The following is an 18,710-nucleotide window of genomic DNA, read 5'->3' as shown; positions in this document are numbered from 1 at the left end:
TTCTTAGATTTTGTATTGATCCCAATGGGTCAGGAGGTGTGACATGCCTGCGCTCAGGGAGGGTTTTAAAGAAAACCATAAAACCTATGGCAGTGACACTTATATTTCCTGAAAGCAGAAAGGCAGAGCTACGTTTTGATGCATAAATTACTTCTGTGGAGTGAAATCTGTAAGAACAATAGCGATTTGTTTGTGAAAATTCAGTCAAGTTTCAAAAACTGAGAAAAGCTAGTGTGCTCTGTGACAGTTGGAGAATTCTGTCATTGGATTACATTGTAAAATTGAAATCTTGTGAAAAGTTGCATAAAACTTAAATTGCAATTTTAGAAAAACCGTAAGAGATATCAAAAAGCTGAATCATTTTAAGATAGCTTAACATCTTGTGACCCGTTTAAACTTTGAATGGAGTTTCTAGCTGAAAGTATGTGGAAGTAGTTAGCTGTGAAAGAGCGCGAACTTTTAGCTGAATTTTGCTGAATTTTTTAGATATTCCATTCTTTTCAATGGGCTAAAAATCGACACATAAAGTTGAATATTTAAATAAGTATAAAAAAATATTACAAAAAAAAAAAAAAAAAGAGCCATTGCCAGAAAGTCCTAAATGAGCTGAACATTTTAAAAGTTGAATGGCTGAAATAGCACAAAATATGAAGGAGATAGGTGCCAAAAAAAGTGTTAGATTTATGGAGTAATAATGAGAAACAGCAACACTATTATGTGAACGCTTTACAGCATTCACACAATAGTGTACAAAAAAACATTAAAAGTACTGTCCGTTTTACTAAAAATTAACGAGAAATAACTAAAATAACATAACTTTCAAATCATGGTTCCTGAAACTTACAGTGCCTCCAACTACTGGTTGCACCCACCTCAACCCAGTCTCTGATGCGCTGGTTGTTGGCTTTCTCCTGAAGGAGTCTGTCCAGTTCTTTGCTGATTTCATCTCCACTGACGACCTTCTTCTTAACAACTTCCTTTGACTCAGTCTCTTCTTCTGTGGTAAACTCCACTTTCTAAAATACACACAATATGATAATAAAACAAGGCTGAAAAACAATGTTCAGCAACTTGGTGCTGGAATTTTTTTTTCTTTTCGTTGTTTGTTTACATCATCTCCAAGTACAAATAGATCAGCAGCCATGGTGTTAATTGTGCTGACAGAAGATATTACCAAACTATTTATATATTGAGTTAGCAGACAGAGGCATGATCTGGCAGCTCAAAGAGAACATGCTGCTGCTCTAAAGTCCAGTGGCGGTGGCAGCTTCAGAAACTTTGTGTTACACTAGGTGATATAAGGCATGGGTGTGTGACTGCTTGGTTATGGAAACCCACTAAATGAAACACGCCGTTTTAAGCTGAAGGCCACATAAATGTCGGATGTCTGTAGCTATCGACTCTGCAGAAAGTTGGAAGTCTCTACGTCTTTACGTTGCTTAACCCTTCATGGCTGAGTGGCCGTCATTTCCGATCGCTTCTGCTTTTTTATAAAACCGCCGCCAGTTGACTGTGGAACATGAAGTATCAAGAACAGTTCGCACCTACAGTTGTGCAAATGGCACCCTATCACGGTACCACACTGAGCTCCAGGGAGCGAGCAGAGTGCCTGCCTCCTGGCTGGATTGTTACCCCTCTGGAAATGGAAGCGATTGGAACACCGGAGTTCTGTAAATTGGAGGGGTGGCGTTCCGATGGATCAACTCCTCATCTGTCAGGGGCTGATGTTGAGCTACATTTTTAAAACTAATTTTCTTCTGGACAAAACTGATTTGTATTCTTGTATCTTGCCAGCTGCCACATTACAGTGAATTTCTAGTCATCTAATAAAAAATAAAAAAAAGCTGTAAGAGGATGTCTGCTTTTTGCATCATCAAAAGGGCTTTAAGGACTTTTTTTTTTTTAAAACAAATACCTGCTCAATTGTTAGAAGTGTTTATAAGCTCTGACATCTGATACGCACCTGGTCTGTAACAAATTTGTTGACATCTTCATCCAAAAACTCTTTCCAATTTAGGCCAGCATCTCTCCACAAACCCCCAGCCTTCTCCTGAGTCTGATAGAACAGTTTGAGTTCAGTTTGAAATATTTTATTTATAAAAAAGATAAAAGGCCGACTATTTAACTGCACTCTGTTTTTGAGTCTCATGTACGTACCATTCCTTTGCAGAGCAACTTGAGAATCTGTGCCAGCAGTAGGCCAGCCTTCCCCAGAGGCATCAGAGGCTTTGAGATCTCCCTGAAGACACAATTGCAAGGTATCAATCTTATAGTTTTTAATAAAGTCTGTAGACTGCACTAATATTTAGTCGTTTTGTACATTTGTTAATAATGCAACTGAAGGGCTGAGTTTAATACATCATATCTTGATTTAAGATGCAAGTTGAGGTCTCCGACTGGAAACATGTGACCTAGATTAACATCTGATTAATTATTTTCCCTGCTGAGTAAATGCCTCAACATAGGAAACTCCTATCTATTGGAAAATCAGCACCACCGAGCTCTCTGACCACTATCCATTGCCGATGGTGGACAGAGGGCCCTGTGGCGCCGATTGTATGGCAGCCTTGCTTCTGTCAGTCTGCCCCAGGGCAGCTATGGCTACAATGCAGCTCCATATTGCCGGTGTGTGGATGACTGAGTGTAGTGTAAAGCGCTTTGGAGTCTTTGGGGACTTGAAGAAGCGCTATACAAGTGCAGACCATTTACCATTACTCCTACTTTTCCAGCCTGTAAACACAAACGTCTTCTTTAATGTACTCTTCTGACTTTAGTAAAAAAAACAGATACAGGTTAAGGACATGTGCCTGGATGCATAAATGGAAATAATCAGCTAATCACTTCATTTTTTGCTGAACTCACAACAGTGACCTTTAATAAAGTATCCTGCATCATGTTGAATTAAATCAAAGTGTACACAAAATATGTTTTAAGGGTATAGACCTCAGAAATAAAATCTGAATTTAATAAATACTAACTGGTATACTTACAATACAATTTGCTTTAAAATATGTCAGCTATAATTTAGCATTGTAGATTTATGTCTCTGCCTGTATATGTCAAGACACACAACATTTATGTTTTTATCTTTAACTTTGTTGCCTTTTGGTCCAGACCGAACACGTTTTTTCCTAACATGTTAGGAAAAATCCTCCAAGTGTAGAGCGTTTAAAAAAATCACATTAAAAATAAAATGCGGTGACCGTCACACAGAGAGAAGTGAAACACTTCTGGTTTACAAACTGTTCTGTAAACAATAAAAGTATTTAACTTTATCCACAGAGAGCTGCATGATTAAGAAGAAATCTGTATGGTTGGATGAACTGCTGCACCAAAGCAAAGCCACAGCAGTCTAGTTTCCACCAAAGTAGAATTTGTATTAAATCAGCGTGACCCAATTAATTTTCACTTTTCTCATCTAATCTTATCGTGTCGCCATGTTCAGAAATGAGCCTAAAAAAAGAATTTAGTAAGCATAGATGTGAAAATGGAAAATGTTCAACATGTAGAAGGGGTTAATGCATTTGTACTTGTTCTGTTTTATCTTCATGTCAACCCCTAGCTGCTTGCATTATTCTTACTCAGGACAGTCTCAGGCACTCACCTGAAGAGCTGTCCTATAGGGATGCCCCCATCATGGAGCATGGGAGTAATGAGTTCTGCCAGGTAGAGCCAGATGTGAGGTATATCTATGGCCATGTCCTCTGCCACTTCCAGGATCTCTAGTAGTCTGAAAGACATAAACAAAGACCGCTTTACTTTCACATTTCTAATTCTACTTTAACTCCAAAGTTCCTGTTGAGACACAGGGCCTCAATAACCTCTGCTCACCCTTTATAGTACTGCTCTATGGGCAATGTCCCTGCTTCTACAAGTTGGTGTAACAACAAACCCATGCGCTCCCTAGCAATGGTGCTGCGTTCAAGGGTCGACTCGAGGCCGGTGCGCGCGAATACGTAGAGTAGCGAGGCACTATTGAGCTCTACGACACACTGCAGTGCCTCCTACAGGACCAGAAGAGAAAAACAAATCTGAGATGGAAGTACTAATACCTGCTAATGTCACAAAGACGTATGTCTGAGAAAACCGGTTTGTACCTTCATGTCGTTGATGTGGAGGTACTCTTCAATAATGGCATTGGACTTTTTCTCCACCTCCTCTTCAGTCATGGCAGGTTTGGGAAAAGAAGCAGGAGCACTTTCACTCTTAACTGTAGAGAAAAAAAAAACAAGAGGAGAAAATAAGTTAACTCCCACATTTTCATGTCAAACGGACTGTTTACGTTTAAAGCTTGTCCAAATTACCTGGGAGGTCTTTGCTTGGACCAGAGTCCCGACCACCTTGGTCCCTGCTTCCTCTGTCCCGACTACCTTGATCTCTGCTTCCTCGGTCCCGACCACCTTGATCTCTGCTTCCTCGGTCCCTGCTTCCTCTGTCATGACCTCCTCTGTCTCGACTACCTCGGTCTCTGCTTCCTCTGTCCCGATTGTCGGTCATGCTGGCAACGCGGCGCACTGGTTCTGTTGAGACCCGGCTGTCTCCACCCCTTCCACCACGCTCCTGTGATTCTCTGCTGAAACTTCTCTTGGAAAATTGGTTCCCGTCCTGTCTGTCGCTGCGAGCAAATCTGTCAAAGCGATCCCTGTCGTGGTCATTGCGGTCTCTGTCACCACCGCGTTCCCGACTGGCGCTCGACCTATAAGTTATGGATTGATATGCTTTTATGCGTTCTTTAGTGCCTAACTGCTAAAAAGATTTAGATGGTTAACTGCTCCAAGCAGAAAGTAGCCAAGAAGAAAACAGCCGTAAAGCAAAGAGGTAAAACATGCTTCTGATTACCTCTGAGGAACTCGGCGATCAGTGTCTGTTGAGGATGACGTCGTACCGGACTGCTGCAGTGCTGAGAATCGGTTCAGAGTGCTGGTGGCTGGACGTCCGGAGTCTATACAAAACAGAAGGAAAAAATAAATAAATAAAAAACTGATTAGGCCAAAATCTGTAAAACCACCTCAAATTCAAGGTGTTCATAGCAACCAGTGGTTTACCTTGATCTCCACTTGCTGGTTTGGCTCCACTTCCTCCACTGCTGCCTTTTCCCCAACTGCCCCACATGCCTTTTCCATCCGGAGCCAGCCGCTGATTGTTGAAGTCCAGGGCCCCAGGCTGCAGGGAAACAACCAGGTCGCATTAATGAAAAGAAGCTTCTAAACATTTTACAAAAATGGAATCTGAATTTATAAACAATTGCAACATTCAAGAGTTACAGAGAGTTAAGTTAGGTGGTTTAGAGGTTTTACCTTTGTGATCTTGCTAAGGCGGGTGATGTCGATGGGTCGATTCTTCGAGATGGGCACCGTGTTCCAGCCCTCATCTTGAGGCTGGGCAGCCCGGCCTCTTGCTGGTGTGTGCGGGCCGCGGCTTTCCTTCTTTGACAGGAGCTGCTGCTGGACTTTGATCTGTTCCCTGTGCTCTTCCATCTCTGCCTCTTTGTGGATCTGGTCGATTGTTTTAGGACCCTGTTCTCCTCTACGAGGGACCCAGTTATTCTAAGAATCAGAAAAGGAAAAAAAACAAAAAACAGATAATCAGCACAAGCATGACTTATGAGTTGCTTTACTGCAACATGAATTATTATTATACTATTTTACCTTTCTGAGGTCCAAAACATCTTGCAGCATGAAGCGGATTCTGGATGATGTCTTCTTCTCCTTGATGATCTTGTCCATCTGGTTGAAATACTGATCCATGCGAGGCTGAAAAGGAAGAACTTTGGGTTTTATGCGCCATGGTCATGAAACTAATATCTCAGAAAACTGATATAACAATTTTTGTTTCAGTGTCTTTAAGTATTCATACCCCTCGAGCTTTTTCACATGTCAATTTATGATGGACTTTATTGAACATTATCAGGGTTTTATGTGATAGAGCAACACATGGTGCAATATTTGTGAAGTAGAAGGGAAATACATGGCTTTCAAACATAATTCATAATATAAGTCTGAGGAGCATGGCTTACATTTGTTTTTAATCTTGTGTCAATACTTTGTAGAACAACCTTCACTGCAGCTTTGTACGTCTCCAGGCTGAAATATTTCTTATTTTAAAATAGCTCAACCACATGGATGGAAAACATCTAAACAGCAATTTTAAGCCTGTGAATCTACAGAATCTCAGATTTAAATCTGGACTTGGTTCAACCTTCATATCAACTTGGACCATCTTCCCTGGTACCGGCTGAAGAAGGGCATCCCTACAGTGTGACACTGCCACCATTGTGTTTCTCCATAATAATGGTGTTTTCAGGAAGGCGTACAGTGTTGGCTTTCTATTACACATATACTGTAATGTTGCATGTAGATTGCTGTGCACCCTGCATGGTTTGTGGTAAATGGCAAACGGGACCTCCTGTGGCTTTCTTTCAACATCGACTTGATTACCACTTCTCCATAAAGACCAAATTTGTTGAGGGCACAATGAATACTTGTTCTGCTTACAGATTTTTCCACCCGAGTTGTGGATCTCTGAAGCTCCTCTGGAGTTTGCATAGGCCTCTTGTTCGATTCTCTGACTAATGCAGTCCTTCCCAAGGCGATATCTAGGTTTCCATTTTAAAAAGACAGATTGAACAGCGCTCTGTAAGATGATCAAGGCTTGGGATATAGTTTTAGAACCCAACCCTGCTTTAAACTTCTCCACAGTTTTGTTTGCGGTATGAAGCCATTTGCTCACTTATGTTCCCTAACAAACCTCTTAAGTCTTTATTGTCAACATGATTTCAGCCGACCTGTAAATTACACACCTTTGGGCTGCTTTTGCTTAGAAGTTGATTTCTGAAGGCCATTAGTTGCACTGGATTGTATTTGGTGGTATAAAGAGTAAAGGGGGATGAGCACAAATGCACACCACACTGAACATTTTAATTTGTAAAATATTCATGAAAACCCATGAATCGTTTCCCTTCTAACTCAATCATGCACCCCTTTGTGTTGGTCTTTTGCATAAAATGTCAGTAAAACACTGAACCCTGAGTCGTAGATATCAAGGGGTGAGGATACTTCTAAAAAGGAACTGCATGTATTCTCAGTTCCTCAACCCATCATAAATAAACCCATCAGTGGCCCAGACACGTGGCACAAAGGAAAAGTCATCACAGAAGACCATCTGATGTCACCAATGTCCTTCTGTATTCATTAATAACCTACTTACCTTGGCCTTCTCGAAGTCAAGGTCTTTGCCAATAGTGGAAAGAAGCCTGCAGAGGCACTCAAGAGATTCTTCGTCATGGTTCTTCAGCAGTTTGACTACACAGTCGTGCATAATGGCCTCCGTCAGCATTTTCAGCTTGAAGAGCTCGCCGATGAACTTTATGTTACCCAGCGAGCGCCTTCGAGCTTTGTCTCTGGCCTCTTCGAGCTCCACTCTCAAACTCTCACGCTCCTCATCCTGCAGAGAAAAAAGGAAGAGGTTCATTCTTGCTCTCGCAGTCAGACCATCAATTTAGTCGAAAAGATATTTTAAATAAGGGGAAAAAAATGTCATACATTTTTGGAAGCTTCCATCTCTTTCTGCTTTTTCTCAAAAATCACATCATCGTCCTGGTCCTTTTCAAACTCTTTCTGGCAGCGGTTGAGCAGAAGTTTGCGGAAGTTCACAAAGTTTCCAGGTTTATCTGGGATGGGGACTTTCAACTGGAGAGGGAGAACGATGAACAGGAGTTTGACTCGATTTCAATTCATCAATAAAGAGTAAATTCAGATGGGAAGATATCATTTTGCCCCTTCAGTTCCTCAATACCATCATGAACATTCAGTGGCCCAGACACGTGGCACAAAACTCGAGTCATCATTAGAGCAGTCGCAATGTGTAACAGCACAACATAACTCACCCCTATAAGGCAGCGGCACATGTTGGCGTAAGCTACAGAGAAGTTGGGCTCTGAGATGGCCTTCTCGAAGATGAGATCGATGGTTCCCTTCAGCCTCTCTTCTGTGTCTATTTTCAGTTCCATCACCTGCTTCATCAGCTCCTGAAACTTCTGCGGGGTGAGCTTGTTCAGGATGCTGCGCAGACGCTTGAACACCTCATAAGTCCTTGCCTGCTCAGTGTCAGGCTCTTCAGGGTTGATGTCTTCTGGCTTTATGGTAGAGGGCTTCCAGGCGTTCTCAGCCTTGTTGAGCTGCACGTTATCGGTGAGTGACCTGCTGTTGATTATGATGATTTTCTTGGGTTCTTTTCGCAAGCTCTGCTGGGAACGATGTGACCCAGAGGGCTAAAAGTACAAAACAGGGCACATGTAGAAAAAAAGTTATTTTTTTGTTGTTTTTCTTTTTAAATAAAACTCAATATGATAATAATTCCAAAAGAATAAACAAAAAACCTGCGGCCGTTGTCCTACTGATTTGCCCCCAAGACCCCCCAAAAACGTAGGTGTAAAATCGGAACCAGCACTCATCAATCGGCCTGGATCAACAGGACGGAGCGGAGTCTTGTTTACCTGGAAAAGGAAAGTAAGCTAAACCCCTTTCACAAAACATTTCTGTCATAAACCTAAAAAGACAATGTACTTGTTTTCACTCTACAACCGTAGGGAAGGTGGCAAAATCCAAATCAGAGGGACCATCTATAAGACACATTCTATGTTTTGCAATTCTATGTCCTTCCTAATCAACTTAAAAAGAAAAAATGCAGCTGGGATGAAATGGTCACTGGTTTTAATAATTCCCAAGGCTGTAATAGTTAGTCAAAACTAAAATGAACGTTAAACCTATATTTAGTGATCGCACTTTTAATAAAATATTAGATGCTATTAGCTTCCTAGCAGCTAATGATGAGTTGGTAAACACTTAACAAGATAGTCTGGTTTGGCTGTTTAACTGATTAACATTTCATTAGATTTATTGGCTGTTAGCATTGTAGCCGAGCACCCGGCACACCAGCAAAAACATCAACACAAAGATGTGTTCTTCCATTTATGCCGTCAATGGGGCAAACCTTCACAATAAAAGCCTTATCCAGCTACAAAGCACACTGCTGGGGTGTCAAAGCCGCTTGGTGAGTCAGGGGCTTAAAATAGGCAGAAATAGCAAAAATACGCCCAAATTGTGCCTTTGAAGTGTTTTTTTTTAAATGGGCTACCATCAAATATGTAACACCTAATAAGATTTGTCAATAGAAAAAGTCTGAGAAATTCCATTTATTTCCCCCCAGTGAACCCGCAACATACCTCGTCTAGGACCACATCGCTGATGACAGGCAGACCCTCAGGTTTGTGCAGACTGGCGCTGATAAACTGGAAGCCCAGCAGGAACTCTCGGTCATACTGCTTCTTTGCTTCCGGGTCTATTGGCCCTAATTGGTCTGAGTAACACACATTTGAGAAATGTCGGTGAGCTTGCATTATAAAAATGCTTAAACGTCCAAACTGGATACAATGTTGTATTAATTTTGGTGAGAAAGGTTCTGCTTGGAAGAAGGAAAAAGAAAACCACTTTAAACTTTAAAATGGTCCACATTTTAATGCTACTAAAAATGTCTGCAGTTTTCAGAAAGATGGTGTTCAGAACAAGAATTGGGAAAAAAGGAAGTTGTCCATTTTAATATATGTCAACAATGATGAGCAAACAGAACTGGTTATTTTAGGGACACTGAATGTGCTGCAAGCCTGCCGTCAGCTGTTTAAACATTTTACAGAGCATTTGTGGCAGTCCAATTGCTCTTTCTTTGACACAGACCTCAGTATTCTGACAGGTTCTGGCCTATTTTTATCAAAAAGGCCTTTGTGCCGTCTCAAACCTTTCACATGAGTAGTGCATGTGCACTTTCCAGACCTAAACGTTAAAAGCAATTCTTCTAGATTGCCTTAAAATGCTCCAACAGTTGACTTAAATGTCAGACTGCATTGTGCTTTCCCACGTAGATCTTAGAATAGGAGATATGTTCAACTAGTTCTTCTTATTATCCAATAGCCTCCAAGGTTGTTTGAATGCGAAGATTTAACAAAACACAATCTGTTAGTAACTAAAAGATATTATTCAAATCAAACTAGAAATGAAAATCATGGTAATGATTTGTCAAGAAGAGATTTTGAGCATCAAGAAAGCTTTTAGTTAGTAAAGAAGAAAAGATTAACTATAGTTGAAACCAAAATATTCATTTTATGTTCTTCGCTCCATATGGTTCAACATTTGTTCAGTTGACTATAAATTTCTAACAAAACTGCTATAGAACAGCAGCACTAATAAACGGCTAATCTGCTATTAGCATTTCGAAAGTTTATCAATAAATCAGATTTGCATTTTTTTTTTTTCCCCTTTTGATGCGGAGCCTAAAATGAAACCTATTAAACAGTAATAAAAATCCGCTGCTGTGTTTTAATGGTCAGGAATATTAGAAAGGATTCATTACTTGGTGTCCATTTCAAAAGAAGAATTTAACTACATGGTTTTCCCTTCTGAAAGCACTACTTCACCACAGAGTTAATATCTTCTTTCTATAAATAGTTTACAGCTTTTGGTATTCTTTGTCCATTTTAACATTATAAAATTATTGAACCAAATCACCTTTTTTCAGAATTTTTAGTGAAGTGCTCAAAGTCATAACTAACCTTCCTTGTACTGGTATTTCTGCTCAGTTGGCTCAGGTTTGGATTTGAGTTTGCCCGCATCTGCATTCTGCTTGTCCTCTTTTTCTTCCCAGGTCTCATCTACTGCTTCAGCAGGAGGTTCAGCTGGAGCTGGAGCTGGAGGGCTGACCTGACCCGTTGATGGTTCAGGAACAGACTTGGCATCCGGCTCCTGCTAAAACATAATACTGTTTAAGTTGGCTTACAATAGTTATCACCATAAAGGTTGACCTGCTCTTAAACTAAAGCTGTGTTACTGCCACTAATAAGCAGCTGAAGTGAGACTCGCCTCTTTGAAGGCATCCAGGAGGTCCCCAATGGCTTTTTTGTTGAGCTCTTTCATGCTCTTCTTCTTCTTTGGCACAGTCGTAGCAGCTACAGATAGAGGACAAGTCAGCAGGAACAAAACAGAAATAAACAAACCAAAACATACTTATTTTTTTAAGTGGGTCATTCCCCTCAATTCTGAACGTAATAACCATTTTTCTTTCAACATGTTCCACATAGAAGCTCTAATTCAGGAAGAAAAGATACTAAATGAGCATATCACACCCTGCTGGGACCAGTAAAACACCCCTAGCCAAACAATCGGACTGATGAGTCCACTATACCCAGCTAGCCCCAACATGATACAGGGCATATTTTCACACTACAGCATGAAGAGCAAGGTGCATTGTAGTGAAACCCGCACCCTAAACAGTCACAAAAATAGCTCCTACGCTCTGTTCATTACAAAGCGCATAATGTTTGTAACAGTGGAACCATATGACTGCTTTGTTGCCCTGTCCCATAATTGAGGTGGAAGCAGCAAAGTGTGGCGTTTACTGGTGGACACTATGGAGAACACAAAGAGTACAAGTAGATTCATACTAGCTTCATTTCTTAAGACAGTTATTAACCTTGTGCCCACTTGTTTCGGTCTCTGGGTCAATGTTACCATCCATCCATTTGTGGATCATCAGCATTCATATTCTGGCTCAAACATACAGGACTGAAACACTTTCTCAATCAGAGCTGCCATCCTGACTGGATGAACATTCTTCTGAATCCATGTTGGAAGCTGTTAATAGCCGCTTGTCCAGCCCAGTGTTTAATAAAGCAAACAAATCAGCCTGAAACTCAGATCTTTGTGTCAGCACCCCCATACAATCATTCTAGCCTTCTACTGCCTGACCTTATGAACCCTTATGACATTGGGTGCCCAGATGTTCACTAAAGCTTTTTTAGCTTTGTTAAAACCCTGCACTTGAAATTTAAAATGTGTTTTTTTTTTCTAAACGTTCAGCTCAGGAAATGCACCTCTGGCCATTAATTTGAAGATACATCTCCTCCACTTGGGGGCAGTTCTGGAAAAAACTGAAAGGAAATGTTAAGTGACCTAGTTGTGGCTTTATTTGTAGGCTTTAAGTGGTCTTTTAGCTTAGATTGCATGTGCCCTAATTAAACTGCCTGAAACCAAGTGTTCATAATACTCATCACTTTAGTTTCACTAAAGTTTGTGTTTTCACCTCACTTTTTGGTTTCTGCTGTTTTTCACATTTGTGAGTAAGTTGGTGGCTTCTTTCAGGTGACCTGGAGCATCATCTCCAATAGGACACACACCAATAAGTGTTGAGGGGAATGCAATTAACATCTGTGCACTGATTAAAACACCCCAAACCCTTTGCTCTATGTGGGATCTAAACTGGCAGAAACCTCGGAACAACCATACAGGACTCATAATGGTGTTCCCTTATGTTGCTATAGCCAACAAACTGTCTTCTGGGAGGTGGTGGAAGTTGTTTATTGATACAAGTTCTTTCAATACTGTCACTCTCAGGACTCTAAGGGAAAAGATGATCCTACTTGCAAATGGGGTAAGAGTTAACCTACTTGTTTAATCAGGTCCACACGTTTAAACATCCGGTTTAATCCCAACAACAAAGATGAAAGACAAGTGAAATTCATCTCAACCTCACCTTGCATAGTAGTTTCATCTGGGCAGCTGGCAGAGGGCAAAGGAGCAAATTCAGTTTTCTTCTTCAGCGGTGGCCGCTCTTCTTCCCTCGTCTCGTCCTCTTCTTTCGGTGCTGGTGTTTCTGTTTTAGCCACAGGTGTAGATTCCTGAGATTGAGAGGGGTCGGGTTTGTCTTGGGGTGTAGTGTCAGACACTGGTACGTCTTCAGACAGTTCTTCAGTCTCCTGAGGAAGGCCATTGGAGAGAGGAGGCTCTGCTAAATTAACTGGTGCGGGTTCTGGTTCAGAGCTCTGGTCCATGACCTTGGTCTGTGGAGCAGCAGGTTCGGGTACAGTAAGGGGCAGGGAGACATCACTTGATGGTTTTGCAGCAGTATCCTCTTTCACAGTCTCCACAGCAGTAGCTGCAACTTCAGCAGGAGGTTCCAACTTGGCGCCAGGCGTCTGTCCCTCTTTTTCCAGTTTCTTAACACCTTCTGGTTTCACTTCTTCGTGTTCAGGTTCCTTTTCAAATGGAGCAGCCTGTGGCTCCTCCGTCTCCACAGGCGTCTCTTGTGCTACCAACGATGCAGGAGGACTGACCGGAGCGTCGACTGTATCGCCAGCATTAGTGCCGAGTTTATTTACAGCCTCAGCAACACTACTGGTACCTGCTGCTGCTGCTGAAGGGAGTGGAGGCGGAGACTGACGCTCCTTTATCGACGGGGAAAGTCTCTCAGTAGCAGCTGTAGTGGCCACAGACTGAGTAGCTAATTCAACAGATGGAGTTGAATCAGCTTCCTGTTCGGCCTCCACCACAGGCTCTGTGTTTGCTGGAGCAGCAGGTGGAGGGGTTTCAGTGGGAGCAGAAGGCTCAACATGTTCATCTGATGAGTGTGAAACAAGAAGAAAAACATAAAAACATATTTAAAAAAAGAACAGACGTCACGCATCTGTCTGCAAATCTACCTCAGGAATATTTCCTCACCTCTTCTTATCGCTGCAGCAACAGGCTGTACAACTTCACCATTGGTCTGGGCACTACTCAATTCTACAACAGAGGCCTAAGATCAGAGAGAAACAGATGTGTTTTTTAAAGCACCATTCAAAAGGAAACAACACATCAATATGCAACACCTTTTTCCAGTCTCTGCTTGTCCCTGGGCAAATGGAAAATTTGTCTCAGTAAAACAACGGATAAAAAACACCCAGTTGGCTAGTTCAATTAATGTACGTTGTCCCTGCCAAATAAATACATTTAAAAAAAGATGAAAACTGACAATACTTTGTTACAATAAAAACTTAAGGGAATCCTTGCATCTATGAAAAAAAAAAAAAAATCTTTAACTTCCAATTTTTAATTGAATGCTTGTCCAGTCCTGCTTATGAACGTTTATTTTACACACATCCAGTATGATCATACAGAATAGCTTAAAAGTGACTTTCTTTGCATTCAGCCACATAATTAACCAATACATTACAACGCAGAGAGGAGATGAACTGAGAAATTGTGAACAGAAATGGCCACTTCTCCATTTAACCAGCCCTGATTGGTTATAACACTCTTCGGTGTGAACGTTGTTACTACAGGATAAAGACTCAGCTATTTTCAGTATCAGTGATGTGTATTATCCAAGCCTGGGAATTTCAAAGCAGTCGCAACTAAGGAAAATATGTCTGCAGTAAAACCATGATCTGTTAGTGAGGCGCACAATTATAGCATAGCTCTTGTAAACGAGGCATACTGTAATTGTTTTAGCCAAATGTATTAGTGCCGATACCACAATCTAATAATGTATTTGTAGTTTATTAGTGATGCAGACAGAGACATTTTAACTCTAGGCTGTTCTTTTACATCATCAGTGTTTTAGGTTCCCAAAAACATTTTAGCGTGAAATTTTCAACAGATGCGGAGAGTAGATTTGGTGATTTATAGTTCATAAAGAGAACTTGGAATCAACTAAAATCTCTATTGGCTGTAGTGAGCTTTGTAAGCAATCTCTCACCTGTGGGGGAGTTGCTGCTGTGGTAGATCTTCCACCTGACATGATCTCCTTTGTAATATCGCGTCCACCTTGGTTGGGGTCTCGTATTGTGATCTGGCGGACAGAGAAAAAATAAATAAATCAGTTTCAACAATGAGGAGTGCAGCCATCCAGTTTCTTTTCAGCTATTGTTGGCACCCAGTTTTTCAGGTTAAATGAGAAGGTTCCACATGGACAAAACAATACACTTTTTTTTTTTTTTTACAGGATATGTGCTGGTCTTTTGTTGGGAGACGCTACCTGTTTGCGTTCTCTCTTTAGTGGGCCTTGTGGCTGTGTGGGTGCTTGCTGGGGAGGCGGAGCTTGTTGCTGTGGGCTAATCATCACCTGTGTTGCCTGCACTGATGGAGAGTACTGCGGCTGAGCTGGATAGTATGCTCCTGCTGCTCAGAGAAAAGGGGTACATTTATGGTTGTCAAGTAGTTTTCAAAGTGCAACTTAAGTAAGAGCAGTGAAAAATGCTTGAATCAGGAGAGATAAATATTAATGAGCATGCATTACATCCTTAGGGCCTTATTAACACCTGGTATTTTATAACAATACCAAGTCTAAAGATAGTAATTTCAAATACCACCACCTTGTTCCTGCATTGCAAATATACCCCCAGCCTGCTTTTCCATTTTCAACCCATCCTCCATTTTTTTTTCTTGTATGTAAAATACACATTTCAGCCCACTAACACAAAAAAGACTTCACCTGTTGCCAAAATAAAACAGGTTGGATGTGATCAGAGACAGGAAGTGCCACAGAAGCTAGCTGACCACAAGCGCGCGCACACACACTACTCACCAGGGTAGCGCTGCGAGGTGAGAGGAGCACCGTGGAGAGAGAGACGGCCGTTCTCTCGCCCGCCCCCTCTCCCCCCACCACCCCGCCTCTCCCTCGCAGCAAGAGAGGGCTCTGAACCAACGCAGCAAGGAAGAGGGAAGGGGGAGTGAGGGACAGGAGGAGGAAAGGAGAAGAGAGGGCAGGAAGAGACAGATGCAGTATGAGTTAATGAGAGGATCCAGAGGAAGCAGGGTGTTAAGAAGGTCCCATGAAATGAACAATATCCTCATTCTTTTACGATGGCCCTGGCAATGGGAAAATTTGTCTTTACTTTTTGAACTGAGTGACAAAGTGGCTGAAAAATCTTGACAAAGTTTTAACAAAAGCCATTTTTGAAATTAGTAGGACCAACAACTTTTAGAACAGTTCTCAAGTTTCGGGTTAGCCTGTGCAGACCACTCAATGGTTGCATTCATGTCACACATAAAAATGATGAGGTGCAGAAACGTCAGAAAAAAATATCAGATCTGCAGGATATTAGCCGAGCGAACCTAGACAAACTGTTGGTACATTATCTCTCGTTTGTTTCACGACTTTAGAGGGAATTGTAAAAAAAAAAGATTTGGCTACATATATGAGCTTGATAATGGCCAACAGAGTACCAGTCCCCGCAAAACATGCGTTTATTCAAAATAAATCCTGTTAAATTCAGCAGGTGTTGAGTTTTAAATTTTGTTTAAGTCCTCAACCGATGTGTGTCTTTAATTAAGACCAATGTCTCTTTAAAAAAATTACCTTAGTGTTTCAGCTAACACATTTTGTCTTACTAGTTGCTTTTCTGTTATAAATAAAAGCAAATAAATCAGGGTATACATTTTAGCTTCAAATCTTTGAGTTAAAACCATAATACAGTGAAATTGTTTTTACTCAAGGTTAGCATACCGTGCAAATCCCATATTAATCAAAGCAAACTTATGGTATAATAGTCATTTTGAAGACAGTCCCCTGAAAGAGTTTGAAAAGAAACACTACAAAACTGTTACTCAAATTCTAAAATTTGTACAGTTCAGCGTATTTTCCAACATTATCTGACTCCTCAGCCTCCCTGGTAAGGCCTACGCCAGGGTATTGGAGAGGAGAGTCCAGCCGATATTCAAACCTCGGCTTCAGGAGGAACAGTGTGGTTTTCGTCCCGGCCGTGGAACACTGGACCAGCTCTATACCCTCTACAGGGTACTCGAGGGTTCATGGGAGTTTGCCCAACCGGTCCACTTGTGTATTCTGGACCTGGAGAAGGCATTCGACTGTGTCCCTCGTGATGCCCTGTGGGAGGCGCTCCAGGAGTACAGAGTCAGGGGCCCTTTATTAGGGGCCCTAATGAAGGGCTCTGTACATGAGCTCTGTAGAAGCGGAGCAGGAGTTTTTTGCCGGCACTAAGTCGGACCTGTTCCCGGTGCATGTTGGACACCGGCAGGGCTGCCCTTTGTCACCGGTCCTGTTCATAACTTTTATGGACAGGATTTCTAGGCGCGGCCAAGGGCCGGAGGGGGTCTGGTTTGGGGACCAGTGGATTTCGTCTCTTCTTTTTGCAGATGACGTGGTCCTGCTGGCCCCCTCTAGCCAAGACCTACAGCATGCACTGGGCTGGTTCGCAGCCGAGTGTGAAGCGGCTGGGATGAAGATCAGCTCCTCCAAGTCAGAGGCCATGGTTCTCGACTGGAAAAGGTTGGCTTGCCCTGTTTAGGTTGGAGGGGAGTTTCTGCCTCAAGTGGAGGAGTTTAAGTATCTCGGGGTCTTGTTCACGAGTGAGGGAAGAATGGAGCGGGAGATCGACAGACGGATCGGTGCGGCTGCCACAGTAATGGGGACGCTGTGCCGGTCTGTTGTGGTGAAGAGAGAGCTGAGCCGAAAAGCGAAGCTCTCGATTTACCGGTCGGTCTACTTTCCTACACTCACCTATGGCCATGAACTTTGGGTAATGACCAAAAGAACGAGATCCTGGATACAAGCGGCTGCAATGAGCTTCCTCCATAGGCACTCCCTTAGAGATAGGGTGAGGAGCTCGGCCATCCGGGAGGAGCTCGGAGTAGAGCCGCTGCTCCTCCACATCGAGAGGAGATAGTTGAGGTGGCTCTGGCATCTATACTGGATGCCTCCTGGACGCCTTCCTCAGGAGGTGTTCCAGGCACGTCCCACTGGGAGGAGGCCCAGGGGACGGCCAAGGACACGTTGGAGGGACTATGTCTCTCGGCTGGCCTGGGAACGCCTTGGGCTCCCCCCGGAGGAGCTGGAGGAGGTGTCTGGAGAGAGGGACGTCTACTGAATCTGCTGCCCCCGCGGCCCGGTTCCGGATAAAGCGGAAGACGACGAGAATGACGATCTGACTATTTTTCAGATTACATTCCTGACAATATTAGAGGCCACTTAACCATTCTTGTGTATGTACAGTAGGCACATCTGAAAAATGAGCTCGAAAGCCATTTCATGGGACCTACAAGGAAGTGTCAGGTGACTGCAGAAAACAGACCAAAGCAGAATCAAGCCAGACCAACGTGCAACTGGCCCTATAACACTTATAGCAGTATTATGACACAGAGGAGCATTATTTAAAAGCAACCAAGCAAAACCACAAAAAAAGCAAAGACAAAGGGTTTAGATTACAGTCTTTATATTGCAGATCATTTTTGGGGGTTTAGTGTTCGAGATTACACCCCTACAATGGTAAAATCGACGGTTGTGCTTGGTTACTGTTGTTGGGTCAGGGTAAAATCCTTACCATAAGTAGGGTATTCTGCAGGGCTAGTCCCAGGATAGAAACCTGTGCTGCTGGTCACAGGGTACTGCTGGGTAGGAGGCATGTATGGAGTACGGTACTGCAGAAACAAAAGTAAGAATCGGTTTAGAAAACTTCAGCCATATCCGAATAAACCAACACTACACTATTTCAGATGGTGTTACTAATGTAATGTAATTATATTAAAGTTGTAACTGGTTAAAAAAAAAACTCAAAACAAAAACAAAGCAGCTATACTCATGTGTGACGATGTAATGCAGTCACTGAAGCGTAACTTGGTTAAAGAGCGTGCTCCAAAAGGCTTGCCGTTGTGACATTTGACGTGTTTGGGGGTTGAGGATTGGGTTACAAGTTATCAACACGATCCAATCCTACAAATTAACAGATCTTACTTTTACATGGGCTCACACTTCTTTGGAAGCTTAAAATATGCTCAGGCCATAACTGCACCCAACACATAGTCCAGTCATTTATTGTGTCCTTCTTTTAAATGCTACTGAAATTGTTTTGTTTTTTATTTACCTTAAACCTTGAGGATTGCACCTTC

The 18,710-nt window shown here is 42.2% G+C and overlaps 1 protein-coding gene and 2 non-coding genes across 4 annotated transcripts in view; all 3 read right to left on the bottom strand.

Moving 5' to 3' along the window:
* The window catches only part of eif4g1a (eukaryotic translation initiation factor 4 gamma, 1a), a 30,850-nt gene that overhangs the window by 5,356 nt on the left and 6,784 nt on the right, over positions 1–18,710 (bottom strand). For both annotated transcript variants that reach the window (XM_047368100.1, XM_047368102.1), the window contains 23 exons: positions 18,146–18,242; positions 14,842–14,984; positions 14,563–14,655; positions 13,545–13,620; positions 12,580–13,443; positions 10,911–10,996; positions 10,604–10,793; positions 9,224–9,357; positions 8,378–8,494; positions 7,886–8,269; positions 7,542–7,688; positions 7,207–7,443; positions 5,649–5,753; positions 5,298–5,546; positions 5,046–5,163; positions 4,840–4,942; positions 4,305–4,696; positions 4,098–4,210; positions 3,832–4,004; positions 3,605–3,730; positions 2,158–2,239; positions 1,964–2,056; positions 873–1,016 (listed from right to left, as the gene is read on the bottom strand). In XM_047368100.1, coding sequence (XP_047224056.1) covers positions 873–1,016; positions 1,964–2,056; positions 2,158–2,239; positions 3,605–3,730; positions 3,832–4,004; positions 4,098–4,210; positions 4,305–4,696; positions 4,840–4,942; positions 5,046–5,163; positions 5,298–5,546; positions 5,649–5,753; positions 7,207–7,443; positions 7,542–7,688; positions 7,886–8,269; positions 8,378–8,494; positions 9,224–9,357; positions 10,604–10,793; positions 10,911–10,996; positions 12,580–13,443; positions 13,545–13,620; positions 14,563–14,655; positions 14,842–14,984; positions 18,146–18,242 — 4,266 coding nt within the window. The remainder of the gene's footprint in view (positions 1–872; positions 1,017–1,963; positions 2,057–2,157; positions 2,240–3,604; positions 3,731–3,831; positions 4,005–4,097; positions 4,211–4,304; positions 4,697–4,839; positions 4,943–5,045; positions 5,164–5,297; positions 5,547–5,648; positions 5,754–7,206; positions 7,444–7,541; positions 7,689–7,885; positions 8,270–8,377; positions 8,495–9,223; positions 9,358–10,603; positions 10,794–10,910; positions 10,997–12,579; positions 13,444–13,544; positions 13,621–14,562; positions 14,656–14,841; positions 14,985–18,145; positions 18,243–18,710) is intronic.
* On the bottom strand, positions 7,077–7,156 carry LOC124870715. The gene has a single exon (XR_007038873.1). It is a non-coding gene; the product is annotated as a small nucleolar RNA SNORD66 (small nucleolar RNA).
* On the bottom strand, positions 7,776–7,851 carry LOC124870713. Its single transcript, XR_007038872.1, has one exon. It is a non-coding gene; the product is annotated as a small nucleolar RNA SNORD66 (small nucleolar RNA).

This window comes from Girardinichthys multiradiatus, chromosome 6, assembly GCF_021462225.1.
Source record: "Girardinichthys multiradiatus isolate DD_20200921_A chromosome 6, DD_fGirMul_XY1, whole genome shotgun sequence".
Classification (NCBI taxonomy): Eukaryota; Metazoa; Chordata; class Actinopteri; order Cyprinodontiformes; family Goodeidae; genus Girardinichthys; species Girardinichthys multiradiatus.
Note: the sequence above shows the minus strand (reverse complement) of the source record. Positions and strands in the feature narration are given on the sequence as shown.